The 12276-nt window shown below is 38.3% G+C and overlaps 1 protein-coding gene across 1 annotated transcript in view; it reads left to right on the forward strand.

Moving 5' to 3' along the window:
- Positions 1–974: 974 nt before the first annotated feature.
- LOC115126911 (macrophage mannose receptor 1-like) overlaps positions 975–12276 on the forward strand; it is a 94039-nt gene continuing 82737 nt past the window's right edge. Inside the window, exons 1-2 of the mRNA XM_065006002.1 lie at positions 975–1092; positions 11445–11780. Of these exons, the coding sequence (XP_064862074.1) occupies positions 1026–1092; positions 11445–11780 (403 nt within the window). The 5' untranslated portion in view covers positions 975–1025. The remainder of the gene's footprint in view (positions 1093–11444; positions 11781–12276) is intronic.

Consider the following 12276-nt stretch of genomic DNA (forward strand, 5'->3'; position numbering starts at 1 on the left):
TAACAGACAGTTAGCCGGTAGCCAGATAGTCTGACAGCTAGCCGTTAGCCAGGTATAGTCTGACAGCTAGCCGTTAGCCAGGTATAGTCTGACAGCTAGCCTTTAGCCAGGTATAGTCTGACAGCTAGCCGTTAGCCAGGTATAGTCTGACAGCTAGCCGTTAGCCAGGTAGTCTGACAGCCAGCCGTTAGCCAGGTATAGTCTGACAGCTAGCCTTTAGCCAGGTATAGTCTGACAGCCAGCCGTTAGCCAGGTAGTCTGACAGCCAGCCGTTAGCCAGGTATAGTCTGACAGCCAGCCGTTAGCCAGGTATAGTCTGACAGCTAGCCGTTAGCCAGGTAGTCTGACAGCTAGCCGTTAGCCAGGTAGTCTGACAGCTAGCCTTTAGCCAGGTAGTCTGACAGCCAGCCGTTAGCCAGGTATAGTCTGACAGCTAGCCTTTAGCCAGGTATAGTCTGACAGCTAGCCGTTAGCCAGGTAGTCTGACAGCTAGCCGTTAGCCAGGTAGTCTGACAGCTAGCCTTTAGCCAGGTAGTCTGACAGCCAGCCGTTAGCCAGGTATAGTCTGACAGCTAGCCGTTAGCCAGGTATAGTCTGACAGCTAGCCGTTAGCCAGGTATAGTCTGACAGCTAGCCGTTAGCCAGGGCCCTTTGTAGTGCCCTACTTTTAACCAGGGCCCTTTGTAGTGCCCTACTTTTAACCAGGGCCCACAGGGTTCTATATCGGAATAGGATGCCATTTGGGGCTCAGACATTGACTATTGTCTCATGACTTGTGGTTCGGGTAAAATACGCAGAACATATATGTTTTCTGCGAATCGTAAACCCTGACATAGTGATGTGTCAGTGCACCTCCCATATTCACTAGAAAAGTGTTGAAATGTCGCGACAACATCCGTTGATAAAGAGAAAAAAAGCTGTCATGTGACAGAGACTGTCATGTTATTAAATAGCAGACCCAGTCGTACAGAACACTCCACTCTGCTGTAGGACGTCTGTATGTCAGTCACAACCCAACTGGGACCATGACGACCATCATGATAACAGTACTGATGCTCTTCATTCAAACCACCCTGGGGGCTCCTGAAACAGGTCTGTTGTTCATCTCATTGGTTATTAGTTTACACCTGAAACAGGTCTGTTGTTCATCTCATTGGTTATTAGTTTACACCTGAAACAGGTCTGTTGTTCATCTCATTGGTTATTAGTTTACACCTGAAACAGGTCTGTTGTTCATCTCATTGGTTATTAGTTTACACCTGAAACAGGTCTGTTGTTCATCTCATTGGTTATTAGTTTACACCTGAAACAGGTAGGTTGTTCATCTCATTGGTTATTAGTTTACACCTGAAACAGGTATGTTGTTCATCTCATTGGTTATTAGTTTACACCTGAAACAGGTCTGTTGTTCATCTCATTGGTTATTAGTTTACACCTGAAACTGGTAGGTTGTTCATCTCATTGGTTATTAGTTTACACCTGAAACAGGTCTGTTGTTCATCTCATTGGTTATTAGTTTACGCTGTAGAGGACCTTTATCTCTAACTCCTGTCCTGGCAGCTTAATATCATAACCATTTGCTGATCTATTTTTAAATGTGTAGTGTCGCCCTATGACAGTGTTATGTAGCCCTATGACAGTGTTTTATATAGCTCTATAACAGTGTTATGTAGCCCTATGACAGTGTTTTATATAGCTCTATAACAGTGTTATGTAGCACTATGACAGTGTTTTATATAGCTCTATAACAGTGTTATGTAGCCCTATGACAGTGTTGTGTAGCTCTATGACAGTGTTATATAGCTCTATAACAGTGTTATGTAGCTCTATGACAGTGTTATGTAGCTCTATGACAGTGTTTTATATAGCTCTATAACAGTGTTATGTAGCCCTATGACAGTGTTTTATATAGCTCTATAACAGTGTTATGTAGCCCTATGACAGTGTTTTATATAGCTCTATAACAGTGTTATGTAGCTCTATGACAGTGTTTTATATAGCTCTATGACAGTGTTATGTAGCTCTATAACAGTGTTATGTAGCCCTATGACAGTGTAATATAGCTCCATAACAGTGTTATGTAGCTCTATGACAGTGTTTTATATAGCTCTATGACAGTGTTATGTAGCTCTATAACAGTGTTATGTAGCTCTATAACAGTGTTATGTAGCCCTATGACAGTGTTTTATAGCTCCATGACAGTGTTATGTAGCCCTATGGAAGTGTTATGTAGCTCTATGACAGTGTTATGTAGCCCTATGACAGTGTTTTATATAGCTCTATAACAGTGTTATGTAGCCCTATGACAGTGTTATGTAGCCCTATGACAGTGTTTTATATAGCTCTATAACAGTGTTATGTAGCCCTATGACAGTGTTTTATATAGCTCCATAACAGTGTTATGTAGCCCTATGGCAGTGTTATGTAGCCCTATGACAGTGTTTTATATAGCTCCATAACAGTGTTATGTAGCCCTATGGCAGTGTTGTGTAGCCCTACGACAGTGTTATATAGCTCTATAACAGTGTTATGTAGCCCTATGGCAGTGTTATATAGCTCTATAACAGTGTTATGTAGCCCTATGACAGTGTTATGTAGCTCTATGACTGTTATGTAGCCCTATGACAGTGTTATGTAGCCCTATGACAGTGTTTTATATAGCTCTATAACAGTGTTATGTAGCTCTATGACAGTGTTATGTAGCTCTATAACAGTGTTATATAGCCCTATGACAGTGTTTTATATAGCTCTATAACAGTGTTATGTAGCTCTATGACAGTGTTTTATATAGCTCTATAACAGTGTTATATAGCTCTATGACAGTGTTTTATATAGCTCTATAACAGTGTTATATAGCTCTATGACAGTGTTTTATATAGCTCTATAACAGTGTTATATAGCTCTATGACAGTGTTTTATATAGCTCTATGACAGTGTTTTATATAGCGCTATAACATCTAAATCTTAAAAGATTTAGATGCACTATTGTAAAGTGGCTGTTCCACTGGATGTCATAAGGTGAATGCACCAATTTGTAAGTCGCTCTGGATAAGAGCGTCTGCTAAATTACTTAAATGTAAATGTAAATGTAACAGTGTTATGTAGCCCTATGACAGTGTAATATAGCTCTATAACAGTGTTATGTAGCCCTATGACAGTGTTATATAGCTCTATAACAGTGTTATGTAGCCCTATGGCAGTGTTATGTATCCATATAACAGTGTTATGTAGCCCTACGACAGTGTTATATAGCTCTATAACAGTGTTATGTAGCCCTATGGCAGTGTTATGTATCCATATGACAGTGTTATGTAGCCCTACGACAGTGTTATATAGCTCTATAACAGTGTTATGTAGCCCTATGGCAGTGTTATATAGCTCTATAACAGTGTTATGTAGCCCTACGACAGTGTTATGTAGCTCTATAACAGTGTTATGTAGCTCTATAACAGTGTTATGTAGCCCTACGACAGTGTTATATAGCTCTATAACAGTGTTATGTAGCCCTACGACAGTGTTATATAGCTCTATAACAGTGTTATGTAGCTCTATAACAGTGTTATGTAGCCCTATGACAGTGTTATGTAGCTCTATAACAGTGTTATGTAGCCCTATGGCAGTGTTATATAGCTCTATAACAGTGTTATGTAGCCCTACGACAGTGTTATGTAGCTCTATAACAGTGTTATGTAGCCCTACGACAGTGTTATATAGCTCTATAACAGTGTTATATAGCTCTATAACAGTGTTATGTAGCTCTATAACAGTGTTATGTAGCCCTATGACAGTGTTATATAGCTCTATAACAGTGTTATGTAGCCCTACGACAGTGTTATATAGCTCTATAACAGTGTTATGTAGCCCTACGACAGTGTTATATAGCTCTATAACAGTGTTATGTAGCTCTATAACAGTGTTATGTAGCCCTATAACAGTGTTATATAGCTCTATAACAGTGTTATGTAGCCCTACGACAGTGTTATGTAGCCCTACGACAGTGTTATGTAGCTCTATAACAGTGTTATGTAGCCCTACGACAGTGTTATGTAGCCCTACGACTGTGTTATATAGCTCTATAACAGTGTTATGTAGCTCTATAACAGTGTTATGTAGCCCTACGACAGTGTTATGTAGCTCTATAACAGTGTTATGTAGCTCTATAACAGTGTTATGTAGCCCTATAACAGTGTTATGTAGCCCTACGACAGTGTTATGTAGCTCTATAACAGTGTTATGTAGCCCTACGACAGTGTTATGTAGCCCTACGACAGTGTTATGTAGCCCTACGACAGTGTTATGTAGCTATAACAGTGTTATGTAGTCCTATAACAGTGTTATGTAGCTCTATAACAGTGTTATGTAGCCCTACGACAGTGTTATGTAGCTCTATAACAGTGTTATGTAGCCCTACGACAGTGTTATGTAGCCCTACGACAGTGTTATGTAGCTCTATAACAGTGTTATGTAGCCCTATAACAGTGTTATGTAGCTCTATAACAGTGTTATGTAGCCCTACGGCAGTGTTATGTAGCCCTACGACTGTGTTATATAGCTCTATAACAGTGTTATGTAGCTCTATAACAGTGTTATGTAGCCCTATGACAGTGTTTTATAGCTCCATGACAGTGTTATGTAGCCCTATGGAAGTGTTATGTAGCTCTATGACAGTGTTATGTAGCCCTATGACAGTGTTTTATATAGCTCTATAACAGTGTTATGTAGCCCTATGACAGTGTTATGTAGCCCTATGACAGTGTTTTATATAGCTCTATAACAGTGTTATGTAGCCCTATGACAGTGTTTTATATAGCTCCATAACAGTGTTATGTAGCCCTATGGCAGTGTTATGTAGCCCTATGACAGTGTTTTATATAGCTCCATAACAGTGTTATGTAGCCCTATGGCAGTGTTGTGTAGCCCTACGACAGTGTTATATAGCTCTATAACAGTGTTATGTAGCCCTATGACAGTGTTATGTAGCTCTATGACTGTTATGTAGCCCTATGACAGTGTTATGTAGCCCTATGACAGTGTTTTATATAGCTCTATAACAGTGTTATGTAGCTCTATGACAGTGTTTTATATAGCTCTATAACAGTGTTATATAGCTCTATGACAGTGTTTTATATAGCTCTATAACAGTGTTATATAGCTCTATGACAGTGTTTTATATAGCTCTATAACAGTGTTATATAGCTCTATGACAGTGTTTTATATAGCTCTATGACAGTGTTTTATATAGCGCTATAACATCTAAATCTTAAAAGATTTAGATGCACTATTGTAAAGTGGCTGTTCCACTGGATGTCATAAGGTGAATGCACCAATTTGTAAGTCGCTCTGGATAAGAGCGTCTGCTAAATTACTTAAATGTAAATGTAAATGTAACAGTGTTATGTAGCCCTATGACAGTGTAATATAGCTCTATAACAGTGTTATGTAGCCATATGACAGTGTTATATAGCTCTATAACAGTGTTATGTAGCCCTATGGCAGTGTTATGTATCCATATAACAGTGTTATGTAGCCCTACGACAGTGTTATATAGCTCTATAACAGTGTTATGTAGCCCTATGGCAGTGTTATGTATCCATATGACAGTGTTATGTAGCCCTACGACAGTGTTATATAGCTCTATAACAGTGTTATGTAGCCCTATGACAGTGTTATGTAGCTCTATAACAGTGTTATATAGCTCTATAACTGTGTTATGTAGCCCTACGACAGTGTTATATAGCTCTATAACAGTGTTATGTAGCCCTATGACAGTGTTATGTAGCCCTACGACAGTGTTATATAGCTCTATAACAGTGTTATGTAGCCCTACGACAGTGTTATATAGCTCTATAACAGTGTTATGTAGCCCTATGGCAGTGTTATATAGCTCTATAACAGTGTTATGTAGCCCTACGACAGTGTTATATAGCTCTATAACAGTGTTATGTAGCCCTACGACAGTGTTATATAGCTCTATAACAGTGTTATGTAGCTCTATAACAGTGTTATGTAGCCCTATAACAGTGTTATGTAGCTCTATAACAGTGTTATGTAGCCCTATAACAGTGTTATATAGCTCTATAACAGTGTTATGTAGCCCTATGACAGTGTTATGTAGCTCTATAACAGTGTTATGTAGCCCTATAACAGTGTTATATAGCTCTATAACAGTGTTATGTAGCCCTATGGCAGTGTTATATAGCTCTATAACAGTGTTATGTAGCCCTATGACAGTGTTATGTAGCTCTATAACAGTGTTATGTAGCCCTACGACAGTGTTATGTAGCTCTATAACAGTGTTATGTAGCTCTATAACAGTGTTATGTAGCCCTACGACAGTGTTATGTAGCTCTATAACAGTGTTATGTAGCCCTATAACAGTGTTATATAGCTCTATAACAGTGTTATGTAGCCCTATGGCAGTGTTATATAGCTCTATAACAGTGTTACGACAGTGTTATGTAGCTCTATAACAGTGTTATGTATAGCTCTATAACAGTGTATGTTATATAGCCTACAGTGTTATGTAGCCCCACGTGTTATGTAGCTCTATAACAGTGTTATGTAGCCCTATACAGTGTTATGTAGCTCTATAACAGTGTTATGTAGCCCCTACGACAGTGTTATATAGCTCTATAACAGTGTTATGTAGCTCTATAACAGTGTTATGTAGCCCTATGACAGTGTTATGTAGCTCTATAACAGTGTTATGTAGCCCTATGACAGTGTTATATAGCTCTATAACAGTGTTATGTAGCTCTATAACAGTGTTATGCCCTACGACCTGTTATGTAGCTCCTATAACAGTGTTATGTAGCTCTATAACAGTGTTATGTAGCCCTATGACAGTGTTATGTAGCTCTATAACAGTGTTATGTAGCCCTACGACAGTGTTATGTAGCTCTATAACAGTGTTATGTAGCTCTATAACAGTGTTATGTAGCCCTATAACAGTGTTATGTAGCTATAGCTATAACAGTGTTATGTAGCCCTATAACAGTGTTATGTAGCTCTATAACAGTGTTATGTAGCTCTATAACAGTGTTATGTAGCCCTACGACAGCCCTATGACAGTGTTATGTAGCCCTATAACAGTGTTATGTAGCTCTATAACAGTGTTATGTTATGTAGCTCTATAACAGTGTTATGTAGCCCTACGACAGTGTTATATAGCTCTATAACAGTGTTATGTAGCCCTATGGCAGTGTTATGTAGCTCTATAACAGTGTTATGTAGCTCTATAACAGTGTTATGTAGCCCTACGACAGTGTTATGTAGCTCTATAACAGTGTTATGTAGCCCTACGACAGTGTTATGTAGCCCTACGACTGTGTTATATAGCTCTATAACAGTGTTATGTAGCTCTATAACAGTGTTATGTAGCCCTACGACAGTGTTATGTAGCTCTATAACAGTGTTATGTAGCTCTATAACAGTGTTATGTAGCCCTATAACAGTGTTATGTAGCCCTACGACAGTGTTATGTAGCTCTATAACAGTGTTATGTAGCCCTACGACAGTGTTATGTAGCCCTACGACAGTGTTATGTAGCTATAACAGTGTTATGTAGCCCTATAACAGTGTTATGTAGCTCTATAACAGTGTTATGTAGCCCTACGACTGTGTTATATAGCTCTATAACAGTGTTATGTAGCTCTATAACAGTGTTATGTAGCCCTACGACAGTGATATGTAGCTCTATAACAGTGTTATGTAGCCCTACGACAGTGTTATGTAGCTCTATAACAGTGTTATGTAGCTCTATAACAGTGTTATGTAGCCCTATAACAGTGTTATGTAGCCCTACGACAGTGTTATGTAGCTCTATAACAGTGTTATGTAGCCCTACGACTGTGTTATATAGCTCTATAACAGTGTTATGTAGCTCTATAACAGTGTTATGTAGCCCTATAACAGTGTTATGAAGCCCTACGACAGTGTTATGTAGCTCTATAACAGTGTTATGTAGCCCTATAACAGTGTTATGTAGCTCTATAACAGTGTTATGTAGCCCTACGACAGTGTTATGTAGCCCTACGACTGTGTTATATAGCTCTATAACAGTGTTATGTAGCTCTATAACAGTGTTATGTAGCCCTACGACAGTGTTATGTAGCTCTATAACAGTGTTATGTAGCCCTACGACAGTGTTATGTAGCTCTATAACAGTGTTATGTAGCTCTATAACAGTGTTATGTAGCCCTATAACAGTGTTATGTAGCCCTACGACAGTGTTATGTAGCTCTATAACAGTGTTATGTAGCCCTACGACTGTGTTATATAGCTCTATAACAGTGTTATGTAGCTCTATAACAGTGTTATGTAGCCCTATAACAGTGTTATGTAGCCCTACGACAGTGTTATGTAGCTCTATAACAGTGTTATGTAGCCCTATAACAGTGTTATGTAGCTCTATAACAGTGTTATGTAGCCCTACGACAGTGTTATGTAGCTCTATAACAGTGTTATGTAGCTCTATAACAGTGTTATGTAGCTCTATAACAGTGTTATGTAGCTCTATAACAGTGTTATGTAGCCCTAAGACAGTGTTATATAGCTCTATAACAGTGTTATGTAGCCCTACGACAGTGTTATGTAGCTCTATAACAGTGTTATGTAGCCCTACGACAGTGTTATGTAGCCCTATAACAGTGTTATGTAGCTCTATAACAGTGTTATGTAGCTCTATAACAGTGTTATGTAGCTCTATGACAGTGTTATGTAGCTCTATAACAGTGTTATGTAGCTCTATAACAGTGTTATGTAGCTCTATAACAGTGTTATGTAGCTCTATAACAGTGTTATGTAGCCCTACGACAGTGTTATGTAGCTCTATAACAGTGTTATGTAGCCCTACGACAGTGTTATGTAGCTCTATAACAGTGTTATTTAGCCCTACGACAGTGTTATGTAGCTCTATAACAGTGTTATGTAGCCCTACGACAGTGTTATGTAGCCCTACGACAGTGTTATGTAGCTCTATAACAGTGTTATGTAGCCCTACGACAGTGTTATGTAGCTCTATAACAGTGTTATGTAGCTCTACGACAGTGTTATGTAGCCCTATAACAGTGTTATGTAGCTCTACAACAGTGTTATGTAGCTCTATAACAGTGTTATGTAGCCCTATAACAGTGTTATGTAGCCCTATAACAGTGTTATGTAGCCCTACGACAGTGTTATGTAGCTCTATAACAGTGTTATGTAGCCCTACGACAGTGTTATGTAGCTCTATAACAGTGTTATGTAGCTCTATAACAGTGTTATGTAGCCCTATAACAGTGTTATGTAGCGCTATAACAGTGTTATGTAGCCCTACGACAGTGTTATATAGCTCTATAACAGTGTTATGTAGCTCTACGACAGTGTTATATAGCTCTACGACAGTGTTATATAGCTCTATAACAGTGTTATGTAGCCCTACGACAGTGTTATGTAGCTCTATAACAGTGTTATGTAGCTCTATAACAGTGTTATGTAGCTCTATAACAGTGTTATGTAGCACTATAACAGTGTTATATAGCTCTATAACAGTGTTATGTAGCTCTATGACAGTGTTATGTAGCACTATAACAGTGTTATGTAGCCCTATAACAGTGTTATGTAGCTCTATAACAGTGTTATGTAGCTCTATAACAGTGTTATGTAGCTCTATAACAGTGTTATGTAGCTCTATAACAGTGTTATGTAGCTCTATAACAGTGTTATGTAGCTCTATAACAGTGTTATGTAGCTCTATAACAGTGTTATGTAGCTCTATAACAGTGTTATGTAGCTCTACGACAGTGTTATGTAGCTCTATAACAGTGTTATGTAGCTCTATAACAGTGTTATGTAGCTCTAGAACAGTGTTATGTAGCTCTACGACAGTGTTATGTAGCTCTACAACAGTGTTATGTAGCTCTATAACAGTGTTATGTAGCTCTATAACAGTGTTATGTAGCCCTACGACAGTGTTATGTAGCTCTATAACAGTGTTATGTAGCTCTATAACAGTGTTATGTAGCCCTACGACTGTGTTATGTAGCTCTATAACAGTGTTATGTAGCTCTATAACAGTGTTATGTAGCCCTACGACTGTGTTATGTAGCTCTATAACAGTGTTATGTAGCTCTATAACAGTGTTATGTAGCTCTATAACAGTGTTATGTAGCCCTATAACAGTGTTATGTAGCCCTATAACAGTGTTATGTAGCCCTATAACAGTGTTACGTAGCTCTATAACAGTGTTATGTAGCCCTATAACAGTGTTATGTAGCCCTATAACAGTGTTATGTAGCTCTATAACAGTGTTATGTAGCCCTACGACTGTGTTATGTAGCTCTATAACAGTGTTATGTAGCTCTATAACAGTGTTATGTAGCCCTATAACAGTGTTATGTAGCTCTATAACAGTGTTATGTAGCCCTATAACAGTGTTATGTAGCTCTATAACAGTGTTATGTAGCTCTATAACAGTGTTATGTAGCCCTACGACTGTGTTATGTAGCTCTATAACAGTGTTATGTAGCTCTATAACAGTGTTATGTAGCCCTACGACTGTGTTATGTAGCTCTATAACAGTGTTATGTAGCTCTATAACAGAGTTATGTAGCCCTATAACAGTGTTATGTAGCTCTATAACAGTGTTATGTAGCTCTATAACAGTGTTATGTAGCCCTATAACAGTGTTATGTAGCTCTATAACAGTGTTATGTAGCTCTATAACAGTGTTATAACAGTGTTATGTAGCCCTATAACAGTGTTATGTAGCTCTATAACAGTGTTATGTAGCCCTACGACTGTGTTATGTAGCTCTATAACAGTGTTATGTAGCTCTATAACAGTGTTATGTAGCCCTATAACAGTGTTATGTAGCTCTATAACAGTGTTATGTAGCCCTATAACAGTGTTATGTAGCTCTATAACAGTGTTATGTAGCTCTATAACAGTGTTATGTAGCCCTACGACTGTGTTATGTAGCTCTATAACAGTGTTATGTAGCTCTATAACAGTGTTATGTAGCCCTACGACTGTGTTATGTAGCTCTATAACAGTGTTATGTAGCTCTATAACAGAGTTATGTAGCCCTATAACAGTGTTATGTAGCTCTATAACAGTGTTATGTAGCTCTATAACAGTGTTATGTAGCCTATAACAATGTTATGTAGCTCTATAACAGTGTTATGTAGCCCTATAACAGTGTTATGTAGCCCTATAACAGTGTTATGTAGCCCTATAACAGTGTTATGTAGCTCTATAACAGTGTTATGTAGCCCTATAACAGTGTTATGTAGCTCTATGACAGTGTTATGTAGCTCTATGACAGTGTTATGTAGCTCTATAACAGTGTTATGTAGCCCTACGACTGTTAAAAAGTCCTTATGATAGAGGGTTCAATTAAAGTGTTCTAATGGTTGCCTATTATGTCAATGCTGGTTAGTGATTGTTGTCATTTTTCTTTGTAGACGGTCCCTTCAACCTCTTCAATGCAGAAAGTGGCATTAGACAGGAACTGGCACGCTGGGTGTCAGGTGGACGTCTCTACTACACCAACAACAGGAAGTGTGCTGGGGTTTCTGGGAAGACAGAGGGTAGTACGCTGGTGTATTCTGACTGTGATGAGAAGAGCCTCCTCCAGCAGTGGGAGTGCAGTAACAACACACTGCTCACACTGAAAGGACAGACTCTGTACCTGCACATCAACGACAACAATGATCTGGTGTTGTCCAGAGACACGGGGCCTCGGAGTCGCTGGACCATCTCTGGAACAACGGACGGCCCCTGCTCAAGGACCCACAGAGGTACGGGATTAGAGTTACACGGTTCTCATTTATTAGGATTCTTAAATGGATTTTAGACAAAATGGACAAAGTCTCGACACACAACACAAGAAGCACGTTTCATATAACTACATCAGACAGTATATTTTACAGGTTAAATATAACTACATCAGACAGTATATTTTACAGGTTAAATATAACTACATCAGACGGTATATTTTATATTTTACAGGTTAAATATAACTACATCAGACAGTATATTTTATATTTTACAGGTTAAATATAACTACATCAGACAGTATATTTTATATTTTACAGGTTAAATATAACTACATCAGACAGTATATTTTATAGATTACAGGTTAAATATAACTACATCAGATAGTATATTTTATAGATTACAGGTTAAATATAACTACATCAGATAGTATATTTTATTGAAATGTTGACATATTGACATTTTTCCCACAACGTACAGTAACACAGAGAAAGAAACACACTAACAGAGAGAAAGAGA

Source organism: Oncorhynchus nerka, linkage group LG20 (assembly GCF_034236695.1).
Source record: "Oncorhynchus nerka isolate Pitt River linkage group LG20, Oner_Uvic_2.0, whole genome shotgun sequence".
In the NCBI taxonomy this organism is placed as follows: domain Eukaryota; kingdom Metazoa; phylum Chordata; class Actinopteri; order Salmoniformes; family Salmonidae; genus Oncorhynchus; species Oncorhynchus nerka.